The following is a 19861-nucleotide window of genomic DNA, read 5'->3' as shown; positions in this document are numbered from 1 at the left end:
AACAACATTTACACAGAAAATCCAGACGTGAATTTAGGCTCCCAGCAGTAACTTTCTTCCTTCAAATGTATTTTGTTTGCTTTCATTCTTGTGTATAGTCCCAGACTCCTTTGTTTTATTACACAACTGAAACAGGGAATTTATGTACAGCAGGAATGTTAACACTCAGGAGACAGACTCCTGCGAGTGACCCCGACATGGAGGACACGCGCTCCTGTGACGTCACACGAAAATACACTACATCACAAAATTGTAATATTTTATCCAAATTCCTGGAATTCCAACAGTTGTGGAGAACGGAATGAAATAAAGTCTGCTGTTGTCATCCCGCCTTCTTTGGGATTATCGTCTCGTTTGTTTGCGGAACAAGGAAGCAGTGCTCACGAGCAGCTGACGAGTCAGATGACGGTCACGTGACGTGGGTCGGTCAGCTGACGCTAACGCCAAGCGGCCAGGAGCCCGGAGACAGATCCGACGGTCCGACAGGATGCCTTTCTCCGAGCTGTACTTCAACGTGGATAACGGGTACCTGGAGGGTCTAGTCCGAGGTTTTAAGGCGGGAATTCTGTCTCAGGCGGATTACCTTAACCTCGTCCAGTGTGAGACGTTGGAAGGTGAGCGGAAGCTGCTCGCGCCAAGCTAGCTGCTAGCACGCGCTGTCATTCTCCCTGCTAGCATAGCTCGCTTTGCCCAAAACATTTTTGCTGCGTTTACTCATCATGGCATTATTTACTGTAACTAATCATGTCAGCACGTACGTTTCACACCGGAAACGGGCCAATAACGACCTTTAGGTTCACCTTGTGTGAACCTTTTAGGTTGACGTGAGGTAAATTGAGGAAGTTATATGTTAGCTTAGCTGTTCTTTGGTTGACCGTTGGCCTGTGGAGGGCCGGTGACCGCAGCAGAAAAACGCTGCAGGTCTCTAAGGCCCCGCTCCTTCGTCTGGGAGGCTTTTGTCGTTGGGGGGGGGGGGGGGGGGGGGGGTGCTCACGGGGGACCACAGAGTAAGTGTGTGTGTGGGGGGGGGGCAGCTTCCCAAGAATTGACTAAATGCATATGAATGTTAACACTGTCCCACATTTCATGTAAGGGATAAACTCCTACAGTAACAGTGATGAGGATGTGGTGCTCAGATCAGCCTCCGTGCTCATGGAGCTGAAGGTTTCCCGCTCACCTGACGCTGAGTCAGGCTGCTGGACAAAAACGGTCTTCCTGGAAAGGATTCATGGATCAGCGATGTGCCATCCGGCCTCACGGCTGACGTGGTTACCGTGTTCTTGTCCTGCAGACCTGAAGCTCCACCTGCAGAGCACCGACTATGGCAGCTTCCTGGCCAACGAGGCGTCTCCTCTCACCGTGTCGGTCATCGACGACAAGCTGAAGGAGAAGATGGTGGTGGAGTTTCGCCACATGAGGAACCAGTCTTATGAACCGCTGGCCAGCTTCATGGATTTCATCACGTATGTAAAACAAACTCATGAGGATTGTGGCTGACGAATACCAGAATCTAGGGAAGAGATTTCCTCATTTCAGCTTTCTGCTTTTATCAAGGATGCTAAAGTTACAGACGTCCTGATTTACGTGGCGTCAGACTGTTGCATCCCGATGAGGGATTGGATATGTATGTTTTATATGTGTTATTATGAGGGCGGGGCGATACAGAATGTTTTTAGTTCACTAAAATAGTTTGATTCATTTCAGGCGATATAATCCAAATAACTCTACTTGTGAAGTGTGAACTCTGTGGCTCATGAAACGTGTGATCATCATTGATTTCCTGTCATACTTTAAACAAAACAGATTTACTGAAAAAACACGATTAAAGCTAAACGATCAAGTTTCAAAAGAGAACAGAAAGAAAACAGAAAACTGATCAGTTCCATTTGAACAAAACAAAATTCTACACAGATTTTAACGATTTCAGGACAAGTTGATGAACATTTTAGTCCACATCCTGTGAATAAAATCAAATGTTGTCTTCTGGTGGATCCGACCGGCTGACCTCTGTGGTTTTTGCTGGAGAATCATGTTTGCAGACCACGTTCCTCTGTCGTACCTCTACACAGGGGCCCACATTTGATTGCTGAGTAGCGGTAAAAAAACCTACCGGCAGAAGTATTCGGCCTGCAATAACTGTTCGGGGTCCCGCGACTAATGATGACGTCACACGACGGTAACACTGCTTGGACGAACTTCACAGCTACGTAGCGTCAAGATCTGCCAGGGTTCTACATATTTTCATTCAGTCTATGGCGATAGACGCATTCTTCTATCCAGAAAAGGTTATATCGTGATTTATTGAATTATTGTTTTATCGCCCAGCCCTAGTTATCATTTATATGGTCAGCGCTATATATTTCAAGCTGATTATTACAGATAAATACTTTACTAGAGTATTTTCCCACCTCTGGCATAAACGGATCACAACATTTTATTCCCGTAAAGCGCAGCAGACGTTGGCACAAGTTAGAGCAGTTTGATAAAGTTAGCAAGATATTCCCAGACCGGGACTTCAGGGCTCAGCACGTCTTAAAGTGACAGCAAGCGTCCGTATCGGTTTGTCTTAATGCAAACGTCGGCCTTCAGAGGCATTTCACTGTTTTCTGACCTAAACTGAGAGTAGACTGAAGGACTCTGCTGAGTCCAATGTTTATCACATCAATGATGAATCTCACCAACAACCATTTATAATAAATGTTTAGTCATATGAGATGGTCATCAATACTTGTCATAATAAGTCTTTAGGATATTTCAATGGAGTTATGAATCACATTTGATCAAAAATGTTCAATATTCTGAAAACACTTAAACTGCAGTCACCAAAGGTTTTGACATGACTCATTATCAGCTGTTTTAGGAGTCAACTAGTTTTTCTAGTTGATAGTTGCACAGTTCTTACTTGGATGTTAAAGCTACTTCTCTGAATTGCTCTGTTTATGTGTTGAAGCAGTGTTTTTCACGGCACACTTTAACCTTAAAAAAAATCCCGCGGCACACCAGCATCCAAAACTTTAAAAAGAAGGAGAAACTCTGTATTGATCTACAGCCCCTCCCTCCACAATCTCACATGCATTTTTGAGATAATTGTTGCAGAAAAAGCTGGAAACTGCAGCTGTTTTTTTCTAAAAGATGCAATAAAAGTTAAGTTAGAAGATTTAAAAACAGTTTGAAGTGTGTTCGTTGGTTTCAAGACGTTTAACGACAGATCTCCTTGTGCGCTGTCAATCTCATGACCCAATGCATCATGGGAGATGTAGTGCATAAAACGGCAGAAAGACTCTCTTCTCTGAGCTTCATTGTTTTGTTCACTTGTTCCACGGTCTGATACCGGATTCTGTGGAAAGCTACAGCGCTAAAGACGAGCTTTAGCTGGTATTTCTGTTGGAACTGAGAGACTTTATGAGCAGAATCAGAACAAGGAAGTGAAGACTTTAACTACTTCTGATTGGTCAGACTGATGACATGTGATTAAGCCTCAAGAATGATTGGTGGAGACAGTTAAAGGGGCGGGACTTTTCTAAAATACAGCCCAAGCTGCAGCTGAATCGCGGTACGGTCATTCTCTTCAAAATGTCTTTAATAAAATCAAATAAACACAAAGAAAAAAGTATTTTATGATCTTTCATATTCCTAACTACTCAGTGTTTTATCAGGGCCTGTTTGGATGAACACAGAGCTGAAATCCTGGAGATGGAAATGTTTTTACATCAGTGACTGAGGGTGATTACCCACGGCACACTGGTTGAAAAACACTGTGTTAAAGGATAAAATAATAAATGTCAGGAAACCTGGATAAATGGATTTAATTTGTTCATTTTTAATGTTTAACCAACTATCAGATTGGGACTCGGTGTAGAAACTCCAAACCAAGTGTGTCTGGTCTGGATCGGGCCATCCTAGTTAAAGTGACTCCCTTATGCTGACTGATGCAGACATGCATCAAACCCCCCCAGCTCTAAAACAGTTTCTACATGAAGCAAACGTGTTACTCTCTTCATAGCTGGAGGTAAACTCAGGCATCAGGGTTCAGTTGGATAGAGGAGCTTTTAGAGGAGCTTTCTGTTTGGTGTTGACCCGTTCTGCCCTGGACTCAGGTACAGCTACATGATCGATAACGTCATCCTGCTGATCACGGGGACGCTGCACCAGCGCGCCATCTCTGAGCTGGTGCCCAAGTGTCACCCTCTGGGCAGCTTTGAGCAGATGGAGGCCGTCAACATCGCCCAGACCCCTGCTGAGCTGTACAATGCCATTCTGGTGGACACCCCCCTGGGTATGTGACTGCCTCCACTCTGTATGTGAGGGAGAGCCGGGGGGGGTTGGTGTCTGACGTCTTGTTCTTCTGTCCAGCCGCGTTCTTCCAGGACTGCATTTCTGAGCAGGACTTGGACGAGATGAACATTGAAATCATCCGGAACACGCTCTACAAGGTGGAGTATGCTGTAGTTTGTGTGGAGAAGCTTGAGCTGCGTTTTCCTTCCACAGCGGCAGTCCTTCCTGGTGGGAAGAACCTGATGGGTTCCTGTAGAATGTTGATGAACTTTAGAGAGGATGTGGAATCAGGGGAAGAGCTTCCAGGGAAGATGCTGGAGATTCCAGCTTTGAGGCATTAGACAGAAAAACCCAAACCTGTTCCCCTGAAAACTGTCAAAGGCTGCTGGACGACTCCAGTCCAGGAGGGGGCGCTGCAGCAGCTTCTCTCTTTTTTTATGGATAGACTTTTTTCTCTCAAAGAAATTTCAGCTCATGTCTGTTTTTGACCCGCATCATGTAAGAAATATTGTCAAAAGAAAACATTTTTTGTCTTAAATGGTTTGTAAAGTTTATTGTTAGCATCAGCTTTTGAGTTTGTCTCTTTTTCTGTGTTTGAAACTTTAATGCAGGGGGGGCAAACAAGTTTGAGCATCTTGGATGTAAATTTGTGGGAATTGCAGTTGCAAATGCAGTTTCACTCTGAAAATGAAAAAGCATTTCTGGTTTTGACTTTTATGTGTAATTATGCCACAGAAAGTGGGATGATGGCCGTTTTGAATGTTGGAAAAGCTTCAACTTGTTCATAAAGGAGACATTTTGTGTCAGATGATCAGGAGGAGTAAACATAGTGACGCCATTCTGTTCAGTTAGAAAAGTAAGAATCTTCTCGTTCTTCCAGAAACGTCCTGTGTTCATCTTTATTCTCTGAATTAAGTCATTTTGACCATGAGGGAAACAGTCTGCAGCACAGCAAATGTTTAGGTTATTTTTCCAGTTATGGGGCGTAACCCGCGCAGATGATTGACGCTCACTCATGTGTCGGCAGCAAAACACACACACTGCCAAATTACTTTTATTATTTCTTTTTAATACCCTTTGATGGATTTGAGTGTGGTTTAAGGGGAAAAAACTATGAAATGAGGCACAGTATTTAGAAAATATGATGAGATGCAAAGAGCCACATTTGGCTCTGCGGCTCTGGAGCCGCGTGTTCACCACCCCTGCTTTACGGGATCTATTAGATCTTCCTCTGAGTTCTAGGATTTGGATCCAGCTACATCTAACAGGGTTCCAGTGGATTCATCCATCTGCATGTAAATTTTCCCTCACGGAATCACAGTCACCTTTGACCTTCTGAAAGTTGAGAAAGTGTGTAGTGAGGAGTTTTACAGCCTTGAGACGCGACTTCTGCAATAAACCAGCAAACACTGTAAAACACGAATGTGTTAATGTAGCTAATTTAGCATTAAGCTGTTGATTTGTTGTTTTAAAACGATAACTTTCAGCTGTGAAATCCGTGTTCCTCAGATCATTGCAGTAACGCTCATCGTTTTCCTCCTGTTAGGCTTATCTAGAGGCTTTTTACAAGTTCTGCTCCAACCTTGGAGGAACCACAGCCGATACCATGTGTCCAATCCTGGAGGTAAGCCTCAGAGCACGTCTGACTGAACGCTCGTGAGTGTGCACGTGTGCATATCAGGTGTTCATGAGCGTGCACGTGTGCATGTCAGGTGTTCATGAACGTGCACGTGTGCATGTCAGCCGTCCGTGAGCGTGCATGTCAGGCGTCCGTGAGTGTGCACATGTGCATGTCAGGCATCTATGAGCGTGCACGTGTGCATGTCAGGTGTTCATGAGAGTGCACGTGTGCATATCAGGTGTTCATGAGCGTGCACGTGTGCATGTCAGCCGTCCGTGAGCGTGCATGTCAGCCGTCCGTGAGCGTGCACGTGTGCATGTCAGGCGTCCGTGAGCATGCACATGTGCATGTCAGGCATCTATGAGCGTGCACGTGTGCATGTCAGGTGTTCATGAGAGTGCACGTGTGCATGTCAGGCGTCCGTGAGCGTGCACGTGTGCATGTCAGGCGTCCGTGAGCGTGCACGTGTGCATGTCAGACGTCCCCCATGAGCGTGCACGTGTGCATGTCAGGCGTCCGTGAGAGTGCACGTGTGCATGTCAGGCGTCCGTGAGCGTGCACGTGTGCATGTCAGTCCCCCATGAGCGTGCACGTGTGCATATCAGGTGTTCATGAGCGTGCACGTGTGCATATCAGGTGTTCATGAGCGTGCACGTGTGCATATCAGGTGTTCATGAGCGTGCACGTGTGCATATCAGGTGTTCATGAGCGTGCACGTGTGCATGTCAGCCGTCCGTGAGCGTGCGCATGTCAGCCGTCCGTGAGCGTGCACGTGTGCATGTCAGGCGTCCGTGAGCGTGCACGTGAGCCTGTCAGACGTCCATGAGCGTGCACGTGTGCATGTCAGACGTCCGTGAGCGTGCACGTGTGCATGTCAGTCCCCCATGAGCGTGCACGTGTGCATGTCAGGCGTCCGTGAGAGTGCACGTGTGCATGTCAGGCGTCCGTGAGCGTGCACGTGTGCATGTCAGTCCCCCATGAGCGTGCACGTGTGCATATCAGGTGTTCATGAGCGTGCACGTGTGCATATCAGGTGTTCATGAGCGTGCACGTGTGCATATCAGGTGTTCATGAGCGTGCACGTGTGCATATCAGGTGTTCATGAGCGTGCACGTGTGCATGTCAGCCGTCCGTGAGCGTGCGCATGTCAGCCGTCCGTGAGCGTGCACGTGTGCTTGTCAGTCGTCCATGAGCGTGCACGTGAGCCTGTCAGACGTCCATGAGCGTGCACGTGTGCATGTCAGACGTCCATGAGCGTGCACGTGTGCATGTCAGGCGTCCGTGAGAGTGCACGTGTGCATGTCAGGCGTCCGTGAGCGTGCACGTGTGCATGTCAGTCCCCCATGAGCGTGCACGTGTGCATATCAGGTGTTCATGAGCGTGCACGTGTGCATATCAGGTGTTCATGAGCGTGCACGTGTGCATATCAGGTGTTCATGAGCGTGCACGTGTGCATATCAGGTGTTCATGAGCGTGCACGTGTGCATGTCAGCCGTCCGTGAGCGTGCGCATGTCAGCCGTCCGTGAGCGTGCACGTGTGCATGTCAGGCGTCCGTGAGCGTGCACGTGAGCCTGTCAGACGTCCATGAGCGTGCACGTGTGCATGTCAGACGTCCGTGAGCGTGCACGTGTGCATGTCAGTCCCCCATGAGCGTGCACGTGTGCATGTCAGGCGTCCGTGAGAGTGCACGTGTGCATGTCAGGCGTCCGTGAGCGTGCACGTGTGCATGTCAGTCCCCCATGAGCGTGCACGTGTGCATATCAGGTGTTCATGAGCGTGCACGTGTGCATATCAGGTGTTCATGAGCGTGCACGTGTGCATATCAGGTGTTCATGAGCGTGCACGTGTGCATATCAGGTGTTCATGAGCGTGCACGTGTGCATGTCAGCCGTCCGTGAGCGTGCGCATGTCAGCCGTCCGTGAGCGTGCACGTGTGCTTGTCAGTCGTCCATGAGCGTGCACGTGAGCCTGTCAGACGTCCATGAGCGTGCACGTGTGCATGTCAGACGTCCATGAGCGTGCACGTGTGCATGTCAGGTGTTCATGAGCGTGCACGTGTGCTTGTCAGCCGTCCGTGAGCGTGTGCATGTCAGACGTCCATGAGCGTGCATGTCAGCCGTCCGTGAGCGTGCACGTGTGCATGTCAGTCGTCCATAAGCGTGCATGTGAGCCTGTCAGACGTCCGTGAGCGTGCACGTGTGCATGTCAGACGTCCATGGGCGTGCACGTGTGCATGTCAGACGTCCGTGAGCGTGCACGTGTGCATGTCAGTCGTCCATAAGCGTGCATGTGAGCCTGTCAGACGTCCATGAGTGTGCACGTGAGCCTGTCTCCTGTGGCTCTAACCTCTTTGTGGGTCAGTTCGAGGCAGACCGGAGAGCCTTCATCATCACCATCAACTCGTTTGGGACGGAGCTGTCCAAAGAGGACCGGGCCAAGCTCTTCCCCCACTGCGGCAAGCTTTACCCAGAAGGCCTTGCACAGCTGGCGCGTGCAGACGACTATGAGCAAGTGAAGGCCGTGGCTGATTTCTACCCTGTGAGTCTGCAGCTCCTCCCAGACCCACTGAGTGTCTTCCATCTGTCAATCATTACCATGACAGTCTGTATGGTTGGAGGCCATCATTAGTGCCTTTTTGTGTTTGCAGGAGTACAAGCTGCTGTTTGAAGGAGCTGGCAGCAACCCTGGAGATAAAACCCTGGAGGACCGTTTCTTTGAGCACGAGGCGAGTCGGCTGAAAGCCTTCAGGAAGTTTCATGTGAAGCTGGACGTGGAGCAGGAAGCATGAACCTTTAGCGGTTCATCACAGGACACGTTTGGTCCAACCGGCTTTGCTTCCATTTCCAGGTGAAGCTGAACAAGCTGGCCTTCCTCAACCAGTTCCACTTCAGCGTCTTCTACGCCTACGTCAAGCTGAAGGAGCAGGAGTGCAGGAACATCGTGTGGATCGCAGAGTGCATCGCCCAGCGGCACCGCGCCAAGATCGACAACTACATCCCCATTTTCTGAGTGCTCAGCTTCTTCCATCCTTTAATGTCCAGTTGCAGTTCAGTGGTTCAGATCCTGTCGTTGTCATGAGGCATTTTCCCGTCCATCCACAGTTTGAGTCGTCATCACGCCGCTTTCTGAAGCTGTTTATTCAGCTCTATGCTAAAAAACCAACATTAAGCTGGAACTCAGATTGTAAAACATGAATAAGAGCAGAGACCCCCCAGGACAGCTGCTGGTCATGTCAGCATGTAAATACTGTCTGAGGGACATTCCAGGTCTACTGTCTGCATGTCATGGCACAGGCCCCGCCCCTTCTTCATTCCTTGATGTTTGTGTGTATATGACCGTAACGGTCCATGTGAAGTGTTTGTGTGATGTTTTGTGGTTGTGGTGATGGGTGAGGTGTGTAGCATTAAACAAACTGCTGGGATGCAGCTTTGGAGAAACCTTCAGCTTCAGGTTCTTCCTTTACTGCTCTGAGCTCCAAGTCTCAGCTTTCCAACAGGAAGTGGGCCGAACTCAAACGCTGACTCCGCATTAGGCTGGTGTCTGGATGAACAGACCTCTGTGTCCACAACGGCCTGACCGCTGGAGGATGAGGAGGCAGTGGATGAAGATTCCTGAGCTCCACATCTGGAGAGCCGACGGACAGAGAAGCATGTAGGATGTAGAGATTTATGTGGAATAACTGTCCTGAGATGATTAGAGCAGCACATGAATGCTGTAGAATGTTGATCTTTGGAAAACTGACAGGCGTGACCTCAGCCTGCAGAGAGAACTTCAGTGCTAAACGGGTAAAGGAAAAACACGAGTACCTGTAAACTAGAACAGAAGAGCCCTGAAAAATCCCCAGTCCAGAAAAGATCAGGAACAGCTGAGATCCTGCAGGACCCTCAAGCCCCCAGGACCCAGCTTGGAGGAGAAAGCAGCGCAGAGGGGGAGAAACAGATCTTTTTCTGTTTCACAGTAGCTTCCATGCCGATGAGTGTTTGGAAAGCGGAAGCAGCAGCTTCTGCCTCTCAGACACTGGTGACCCTTTGACACCATCAGTGAGATTCCCACAACTTCTGTTTATGTTGTCATGACAACCCAGCAGTCACAACAGTAACAAATGCTTTTCTCTGAGCAACAGAAGGGCTGCACTGCATGACATCACATATACAGAACCCCCCCCTGTATTAGTGGGGGTTAGGGCCCAGAGACCCACAAACCTACAGACTCCATGTATCCATGTAAACAGAGAAGCATCCAGGCGTCTGGACTAGTCTGAGCTCTTGTGGTGAACCGGAGGAGTGACTGAAAACTATCTGTGAATCAGCGGCGGAACGCCGAACCTCTAGAAAAGAAGACATGGCGATGAAAATAGCTTCTCTGGTCAAAAGGCTGGAAACATTACAGCGAGCATGAAGCGTTTATGCTGGAGTCATGGAACTGTTTAGCTTCAGGGATAGAAGTTATTCTGTCCAAAGAAAAACCACTAAATGTACAAACATGCAGTTTTCCTGAAAATGAGAACCACACAATAGAAATGAATGAGGACTTTGAAAGTATCTTCTCTATTGTAGTTAAACTTCCTCCACATGCAGGAATGTATTAACGCACCTTTAAACAAACGCTTGGATGTTCTCATTGTATTTGTGTAGCTGCTCTGCTGTAGTGCAGGAACCCATCAGTCATTTCAAATCTTAAGTGACTGTTAATAGACACATATGGCCTTTTGTCCCAATCGCTTTCATCAATATTCATTGATGAGTCGTCATTCCAGGATTTTCCTCATGAATCTTCTGATGTAGTGGATACAACAGTCCAGAATGAGGCCTCTGCTCAGTGATTCCTCATCATCACATGTTCATGTCTACATGTAACCAGCTCAGTCTGCGTTTCTGCGTTGTGTTTTTTTGTTGTTGTGGAACGACAGGACAGCCGGCTAGTCTTTTATTTCGTGTTTTATTCTGCACAGCATAAGGGTGATGGTCAAACATGGACGGCTCCTACACATGATGGACAGGCAGCACGCTACAAAAAGGACAATAGGGTCTATTGAACACAGATGAGCTAACTTAAAATACATTAACCAAACAAAGAAACACTCAAATGATGAGACAATGATAATAAATTGAAATAAATAATAATGTTGATTGCTGCAAAATGCGACCTGCCTCGGACGTCTGTGTCACAACTAATAAAGTTTTTGTTGCTACACGTAGAATACAGACATGAACCGATAGAGGGCGCCCTAGAGCCCATTAAAATAATAAATAAATAATGACATCTGTGGCACGTGGATTCACATTTATTCTGTCACATACAGTAGACTGGATTCAGAACAACAAGCTTTTAGGGTTTGTTTTGCATTTTACAGACATTTTTCATGTGTTTGCGTTTCATTTGAATGTAGCTCCGCCCACACAGCCATTCTCTTCCACACACTTTCTGGGCGGTATTCCAGGAAGCATGTTTAAACTAGCCTGACTTTAACCCTGAACTCTGGCTGAAATCCTCCTGAACTTGCTTACTCTGGGTATGTCGGTTCCAAAAGACCGGATATGAGTTGGCGTAATTGCACTCGACTTGGTAACCCTGGGTTAATGCTCGTGCACGGAAGGTACATAAAGACATTCTCAATGGATAGCTGATTTAAGGGGTCACCATGGAAACGCGTGGTGAAAAAAAGAGAGCGCTATACTTCAGTGAGACGGAGTCTGAGATTTTAATGACGGCGTATGAAGATTATACGTCCATCAAAAAAGTAACACGGCTGCATCATCAGAAGAAAGAGTTTCTGCTTGTAGTAGAAGAACAGACAAAGTAAACGCACAAGTTTCTGATCTTATTTCCATTTTCTTTGTGACGCATATTTATATATATATATATATATATATATATATATATATATATATATATATATATATATATATATATATATATATATATATATATATATATATATAACTTATACAATTTTGCCAACTTAAATGAATTACTTCTATAGGTAACAAATAATTGAGTTAAATTTATTCAACCTAATTTCTTACGTCTATAAAACTCAGTAATTGTTTATACAACTCAAATTTACGTATTTATCTAACTAAATGTCATATTACTCCAATTCAATTAATATTTTTTCCATCTTAATTAATTATATTTCTTGATCTCTCATATGTCTAAGTTTGAACCGGCAGATATGCTCATTTTTATAACAATTAAAAGGATGGGGAAAAAAGGAACATTGCGCTCAAAGTCATTAAAGAATAATCCGTCTTTATTATTACACCCAGGTTTGGTAGGGGTGCTATATAAACTCATCATCCTCTCTTTCCCTCTCACTCATGGTGCAGAGACGCGAGCACAGTAAGACAAAATAAATTCAGCAAAACACAGTAAAACAGCTAAACAACTAAACACATTTGGTCAAAAACCCACATTTAAACCCAAATCCGTCCAGACAGGCAAAGGAAATGGTATCCCACAATCCCTTGCGGTGCCGCTCTAACAGCAGCACCAAAGTTACACCTACTTCATTGAATTAATTTGAATGAAAGTAAAATAAATGTCTGATAACTACGTGTTATTTTTAAACTGACTTAACAAACAAAGGATTTATCTTAACTGAAGCAAATAACTAAGTTAGATCAAAGTAAAAAGTTTCTCTTTCCAACATCCATATGTGGTCTTATCACCCTCTCACGGTGGAAAAAGTATTATCTGAGCTTCTTCATCCACTAAATCATCTTCAAATGGACACGCCATGCTTCTTCACCTCTCTGAAAACAAACTAACCTTCAACTAAACCTGCTCCCGACCAGGTTATGTTCAGAGCATGAGTTGCTATGGCAACTTGACCTACCCTGAAACATACCTCCATTTTTGGAACTGAAAGCTGAGGTTATCCACTTCCTTAGCCTCAAACTTACCGTGGGAGCTAGCATAACCTGCTCTCTGGAATACCCGCCTGATGCTGTTGCTTGAAAACACCAACAGCTGAGCATCAGTCAGTTCTTTTTTAAGCAAATTGATGTATTTCCTGATTAGTTAGCGTTTCCTTGTTTATCAGTAGAGATTCCTTCCATAACCCACCCACAAAAGGCGAAATCCATGAATATGAAGAACATTTTCTAAAGGAAAAATGAAAACAGCAGAAAAAATAAACTCCTCAGAATAACCCAAAAGACCTGTGAATCCATCATTTCACGGCTGAGATGTTGTTAACGACTGTTTTATTTGAAAATCCTCTCTGCAGCATCCAACAGGTTGTTGGAAGCATTGGACCATTCTGATCCAGAGTTTCTGTGATGAGGGTCACCTGACAGCAGGTGTGACGTGTTAACCTGTTCAAACATGAACTCAGACCAAGACCTCCATACAGTCACAGGCTGCACTCTTCTGGACCTAATTGAGGCCAATCAGGCTGCTGTGCTCCACCTGCTGCCCCCACAGCCAGCAGGCCCTGCTGTCTGTCATCACGGGTCCAGAACCTTCCAGAGCTCAGGGAAACCAGCCGGCCATGACGCTAGAGCTGAAAACCAGTGCTCGACTCCTGGACCTTCACTGCTCTGTGGGTCTGATGGACTGGGACATGCACAGGGAGCTGAAACTGCCAACGACCACCGACCAGCTCCTCCTGGGTGAAGGATTGTGTTTATCAGTTCATTGGCTGATGGCTGTTATTATGATTTAATAAAAATCACCAAGGCAATGATGTCACACAACTGTTAACAGTAAAAGAATCAACTATTCTAGTTTTCAAGTAAAAAAAATGGCTAAAAATGAAAACAACCCTCAGATTAGTTCTTTCCCTTCCAGATGAGAAGCTGAAGGATCAACATGCGGCTGAAAGACCTTCAGCAGGAACTCTGAGGAAATCCGACCCGTTTGTCTGGAACCAGAAAACGCCCGGTGAGTTCAGCGTCCACAGCTGGACTGTCCTGAAGAAAGTCAATTAGGGATTCAAACCCTCCACAGTTAGGAGGAGCCACATGGATGCAAGTTCTGCTGTGTGTGTCAGACGACAAACTGAAGAGATTTACAGAAATACAAGCCAATGGAGACGGTCCAGAAAGATTCTCCTGTTTTGAATGACTGAACTCCTGCAGTGAATTCTGATTCCGATGGAGGTCTGTGAACAAATGAAGTCGTGTTCAAACCTTTTGAAGACAGAATCCATCAGCCAGAATAGAAAGCCTTCACTTCCATAACGACATTTAAAACCAATGAGAAGCATTCATGCCGGGTCCGTCACATCTTTAGTGCTAGAAGGGACCGAAGGATTCAGGAAACGGTTCAGATTGCTTCAGAACTCTTTAATCCAGCAGAGCATCTGAAAAAGAGAAATCTCTGTGCGTCAGGAGCAAGACTCCCTTGGCTCCCTGTGGTCTTCATCTTCACGTCAGCGGTATTCTGGAAGCATCCAGAATTTTTCCAGAATCCTCATGAAGATGAAGCTAAAGCGTTGGGATCAGAACAGCCTTATCTGAGTTTGGTCCAGAAGAACCATGGACCCATCTGTAGCTAAAAAAAAGGCAAAATTCCCCCAAAACCAAACTATTACAAATGATCTAATCTAGAAAATAAAAATGAAGTTTTCCAGTTTATTTTGTTCAGCTGTTCATAAAATCCAGGCTAATGTGAAAGTCTTTAAAGCTTCAGTTCTAATGAAGTATTTCTGTTGTGAATGAAGCCTGAAGATGTTGGATGAGTTCAACACGTCTCCTTCTGTGCAGCGTTTGTCTCTGGCTCTCCCTGATGCTGTAGCTGCTGTGACAGGTTTCTGTTTTCCAGATGGCTTTAAGCCCAGCCTCTGGCTGCTGGTCAATCCCAACCTGGTCTGTCCCGTCCAGTACGAGCGCGGCGCCGCTGAAGCTGTGAGGGGCGTGGCTGAAGCTGCAGAGCGTCTCTTCACAGATCAGCCCTCTTCTGCTCAGCGTGAGGTAAAAACTTCAATCCCCTTCTGGGATTTGGATTCATGGAAACACGCCTCCTACTGTCCTGACGGAGAAGAGTTAGTTATTGCAGCAATTCAGCAAATTTCTGATTTGAAGATCTGCTAAACGTAGCTGATCCCCTTCACCCCCCCCACCTTGGGTCCATCAGACGGCCAACGATGCAGCAGGTGAAGGTAAAGCAGAGCGTGTTCAAAACAACACGCTGTCTGCAGTGCTGTGGGTGGAGGCTAAAAGAGCCAAATCTGAGAAGTATGTGAACCTCCATTGCTGTATTAAAGTCTAATGAGGGAGAAACAAACACCGTCTTTGCCAAAAAGTGCTTGAATCCTGAACATCAGCAGAAATCCAGCATTTGTTTGATCACGTTTCATGTTTTTTCCGTTCTGGTAAACTCTGGAGACACGGAAACACTTTTCCTTTTCCTGACAGACCAAGAAAGCTGAGGCGTTTCGTCGGCCAGCCAAGAGCAGGCGCATGGGGAGGACCACCAAGGTCATGGTGAGGGGTTTTTTGGGTGACATGCTCTAACTTGATCAGACGTCTGTGACCAACAATTTAGTTGTTTCTTTGCTTTGATTTCAGTATTTGTGATGGATTTGACTAAAATGATCCTTTTGTTTCCAGGACGTCAGTGCATTGAAGCCAGGCTGTTGGCCTCGACCGCCTGTGAATTACTGCATCCTCATTGCTTTGGCCCTCAAAAGCAGTCACACCGGATGCCTTAAAGTCCAGCAGATCTACAACTTTACCAGGTCAGGACAGCATGGTCTGCTCAAAAGCAAAAACTAAACAAAAAAAAGATTTTCAACCCACATCAACTAATGTTTCATTCAAACAATAACTGAGATGCTCTACTCCTGATCAGATTTGAAGTGAGGTTCTCCAAAGGTTCTTCGAGTAGTTGTGTTGTTGGTGACAAACGACTGTGCAGAAGACTGCCTTTAACCTCCAGCAGGATTGTGGTGGTTGATCTGGAGAAGGGCGGTGACAGAGCGGCTGTGGTTGGATGAGGAAGTCTGGAGTGACGAGAACTTTGAGTTGTTCAGGACCTGAGGTGGATCTGTGCAGGCTGACAGAACGACGGACGGATGGATCCCTCATAAAAGGAGCATTAGAGGTTCAGGGGGCAACAGCACTCCAACTGTCCAAGCACAATAAGCTCTGTCTATTTATTCAGACGAGGAAGTTCAGCTCCAGTCATGATTTAATATCTTCTAGGCAGCTCCTCCAGATTTAGCAGGAATGCGGATCGTTGTCATCTGCACTGAAAAGACGGCTTGTTTCCTAAAAACGGGCAGGTAGAGTGAAAATGAGAGGTTCCTAAAACGGAGCCCTGGGGTACATCGTGTTTGAGTGGCGCCTCTGAGGAGGACAGCTGTCCCGGTTGGACAGAACCTCCCACATAAACAGGACCTGGTCCTCCTTCACAGCAGCAGACTGCAGTCGGGATGATGAAACCATGTGGAAAAAGCTAAAGGCCAGCAGGGCCGTGCACAGGATTTTAGAGGGGTGGGGGCTCAGAAAAGCGCAGCAAAAACATACTTTTGTCCTTTTAAACGAGACGGAAATGAAGTGAAATTTGACAATAAAGTATAAATAAATACTCGGCTACTGCAGGTGAAAGTGGTAAAATAGTCATTTCTTTTATGTGAATGAATGATTGTAAACATGAGTTTGTTCACTTTATCATAGAATATTAACTGCTATTACTATTAACTATCATAGACAAAGCAGTAAAACACTGGAGGCTCTTTATATTAGTGCTCACAGTGTGCTGCAGACAGAATCAACATGAATCCAGTTTAATCCAGATGGTAATGTGTTAATCACAGATTTCCTGCAACTTTTATCCCCAGAATGCTGGAATTATTCCTATTTAATGTTCTGCTGCTGTGAGGATTCTGCAGGTCAGTCATGTTCTGTCCTTCAGTCACTCCAGGTTCCTGTCAATCATCTGCATGTCTTCGTGGTCTTCAGTCAGTAGATGGTTTGCAGATCTACATTGTTTTTTTCGTTTCTGCATTTCGGCTCCTCCGGTTCCTGACAGCTGCATCCAGTGTGACTCTGGTTCTGGATTTGGATTCCCAGCTGAATTCTTTTGCATCTGATCCTCTAAACAAACTTTGGTTGTGACTTAATACAGAAGACTGTGAAACTGAATGACAGAGCTTAGAGAAATACTACCTTAAAGTCATTCATTTAGTGTCAGACTGCAGTGAGGAAGCTATGAACTCTCCATAAATCCTGTTCATTTATTTTGAGAATTCCCCCAGTGTTTTATTTTGAAGTTATGACCACACTTCCTGTCCCTGCATGATCGGCTCTGTCTTGACTTGATTTACTGTTCAGACGTCAGGCTAAAGGAAAAAGTGACTAGAGCGTTTTCTAAAAGAGGAACCACATTTAAGCTCGTCCAATCAGCAGATGTCCACCAGTTGGACCAGAACTCTGATTCAAGCTGCTTCACGGGTCTCTTGGGTTCTCAGCAGCAGCGTCTCTTTCTGTCCCTGCCTGTCCCCAACTCTCTCTGTCCTCAGATGACAGAAGGGGGGGGTCTGTAGGCACTTCTCCCCTTCCATCTCTACCAGAAATCTGTTAATGTTAATACTACATTATAAAATGGCACTTTTTAACATGAGGCACATGGGGGAGGAGCTTTAGCCCCCCCATGTCTCTGCTGAGCAGAGCTGTTTCCGCTGTGACATGATTGAAACCAGACTGGAACTTTTCTGCAAAAGACCACAAAACACATGTGGACAACTTTACAGAAATATACCTACAGAACCACAAACTCCTGACTGGTTTAGGAGTTGTCATGTGATCCAAATGTTGAAGGCAAAGTCATTTTGGCCTTGAGATGTTGGTTCTTTTCCTTCACAGGGAGAACTTTCCCTTCTTCCAGACGGCTCCAGACGGCTGGAAAAACACGATTCGCCATAACTTGTGCTTCAACAGCAGCTTCCGCAAGACCTGCAACCAGCTGTGCAGAGACGGCAAAAGAAAGTCCTGCTTCTGGCACCTCACCCTGGACGGGCATCGCCGCCTCAAAGACGAGGTCCACCTGCTGACGGGGGACACCCTCAAGCAGCTGCAGAGGAGCATGTCCCAGCCAGGTGAGCTGCTGCTTTGGTGTGTGCAGCATGTTTCTAAGCCGACTATATTTATTCTGAGCTCTACATGTAAAAGTCTGCAGAGGGGGAAGACACAAAGTCAGGGATCTTCTGGGGATTTAGTCGCTCCAGGAGCCTTTCCTCTTAAAATATTTACCAAAATAAACCATCGCCTAAAAGCAAATGTGCATGGAAAACATCAAGGATATACAAAGCGTCTAATAAAAGGCAAAGGAACGGGCATTTATCTACTCGATGAGTCAAAGTCTGCTGTGCCGCTGTCCCAAAACACTGAGGGTGACGTCATCCCTGGAAAACGGTTCGCTTCAGCTCCAATTAAATTAAATCAGTTCAGTTTTTAGTCAGTAAACCGTCATTGGTCTCCTGGCTACAAGTATTCATGCAGTTAAACAGCAAACATGCACAGAAATGAATCTTAGGATTCAGCCGCTACGCTTAGGTTTGGGGGGAGAAGCTGATTCACCTGCATGCTCCTCCCCCCCACCAATGACCAGTAACACTATGCTGGTCTCGCTGATCAGGACCTGCAACCGCCCCCACTGGCGTTCTGCCATCTCTGTTCGACCTTTTGTTCACTCACCCTCCCAAGCACCAGGGGGCGCTCCTCAGAGTTCTGCCACGTTCTGCCTCAGTCTTGTGGGCCACGCTTCTCCTGCTCAGTTCTGCTGCCCCCCCTTTGTGTGCCACTGGCAGATTATAAAGAAAACAAACCCCCGTCCTCCAAGCCACGCCCACAGGTGTGCCTCACCTGGCCATCAATGAGCTGCGGAGCCGACATGAAAGCATTTTATTGGGTTGTTTTCAGTTTTGGAGTCTGGACGACACAGATCTTTTCAAATGCGACCCAGGCCACTGGGGTATGTGGTCCTGAATCCGATACGTATCCGATCTTTTGAAATGCGACCTCCGTCTGAACAGCCAGGCCACACGAATCCGACCCGTACGTCATCGATACGCTACAAACGACATCATTCTGCGTTGAAGTAGGCGGGAACGAGAACATAAACAGCAACCATGGTGGACGATGCTGCTGAGACCAGACAGTGGAAGGGAAGTGAGGTCACCCATTGGATTAACATTTGGGGTGACAGCTCTATTCAGGACAAACTCCAGGGCTCTGATCGCAACCGGGCGGTTTTTGAAAATATTTCCAGCTAAATGGCCGAGCGAGGTGTTGAACATTTCCCGCAATGTTTTCTTTCCTCCATAACACACAACATGAATGCGCCCCCACTGCCCCCCCCTCATTCTCTACCTCGCTGCACGCGCTCTCTCCTGTCTCTTACACACACACACGGCCCCAGCACACACACATCCCCATTCCACTACAGTGGGTCCAGACGACCCTGCCTCCATTGCCTTCTTAAAATGAGAAGATTGTTATTGTTCTGGCTCCTTTGTGAAAATAAATGTAATAATGCAAAAAGAGCTCAGCTGTTGACAACACTGATGTTGACATCCATTGCTAACGTTGGCTACTTCCACAAACAACAGTGACGTCGTTCACCGTTGAGGACTCTTCTGCGCATGCGGGTCACTTCTGGGTCATTTCAGGGTCACACAGGAGATCACAAAAGTTCACATTTCATTGGAAATGTGAACGGCCTTGAAAAACAATCGGATTTTTTCAAAAAATCTGAATTGAGCATTAAGCCCTGCAGTGTGAACGTAGCCTTAGAGACGTTCTGCTCTGGCTGCAGATGGAGCCTCTGTTCCATAGACGAAGAACAGCAACAAATAGATCCGACATGTCACAATGATGTGTCACATTTCACCTTCAAAGCTCAAACAAACTTCTTGGTTCTTGGAGTTGGTGCTTTGGAGTTTGAACAGAACCAGTCCTGACAAAACCCAAACTTAGCGGACTCTGGGATCAAATGCAGTCTGGTGCAGAATGAAG

General features: G+C 46.3%; 2 protein-coding genes across 6 annotated transcripts in view; both read left to right on the top strand.

Moving 5' to 3' along the window:
• The first annotated feature begins 224 nt into the window (after positions 1 to 224).
• Positions 225 to 9334, top strand: atp6v0d1 (ATPase H+ transporting V0 subunit d1). The gene is made up of 8 exons (XM_023951357.2): positions 225 to 614; positions 1292 to 1463; positions 4098 to 4276; positions 4354 to 4433; positions 5822 to 5899; positions 8259 to 8435; positions 8545 to 8622; positions 8745 to 9334. Exons 1-8 carry the CDS (start codon positions 488 to 490, stop codon positions 8904 to 8906), a joined length of 1053 nt encoding a protein of 350 aa, XP_023807125.1. The 5' UTR covers positions 225 to 487; the 3' UTR covers positions 8907 to 9334.
• Positions 9335 to 13249: 3915 nt separating this feature from the next.
• Positions 13250 to 19861, top strand: part of foxr1 (forkhead box R1) — a 64848-nt gene continuing 58236 nt past the window's right edge. For 2 of the 5 annotated variants that reach the window (XM_078944085.1, XM_011492435.4), the window contains exons 1-6: positions 13252 to 13513; positions 13692 to 13784; positions 14667 to 14815; positions 15260 to 15328; positions 15455 to 15582; positions 17711 to 17943. In XM_078944085.1, the coding sequence (XP_078800211.1) occupies positions 13393 to 13513; positions 13692 to 13784; positions 14667 to 14815; positions 15260 to 15328; positions 15455 to 15582; positions 17711 to 17943 (793 nt within the window). In that variant the 5' untranslated portion in view covers positions 13252 to 13392. Of the gene's footprint in view, positions 13514 to 13691; positions 13785 to 14666; positions 14816 to 15259; positions 15329 to 15454; positions 15583 to 17710; positions 17944 to 18879; positions 18996 to 19861 lie in introns of those variants that run through there. The other 3 variants (NM_001160468.1, XR_013654739.1, XM_078944084.1) reach the window with 3 other exon arrangements.

This window comes from Oryzias latipes, chromosome 3 (assembly GCF_053564925.1).
Source record: "Oryzias latipes strain Hd-rR chromosome 3, Olatipes_Hd-rR_3.1".
Taxonomy (NCBI): Eukaryota; Metazoa; Chordata; class Actinopteri; order Beloniformes; family Adrianichthyidae; genus Oryzias; species Oryzias latipes.
The sequence above is the reverse complement of the archived record's forward strand: the minus strand, read 5'-3'. Positions and strand labels throughout refer to the sequence as shown.

Coding starts and splice junctions, on each gene's coding strand:
- atp6v0d1 (XM_023951357.2), top strand. CDS start 488: ATGCCTTTCTCCGAGCTGTACTTCAACGTGGATAACGGGTACCTGGAG. Junction 4,434..5,821: donor TCCGGAACACGCTCTACAAG/GTGGAGTATGCT, acceptor TCCTCCTGTTAG/GCTTATCTAGAGGCTTTTTA. Junction 5,900..8,258: donor CCATGTGTCCAATCCTGGAG/GTAAGCCTCAGA, acceptor TTTGTGGGTCAG/TTCGAGGCAGACCGGAGAGC.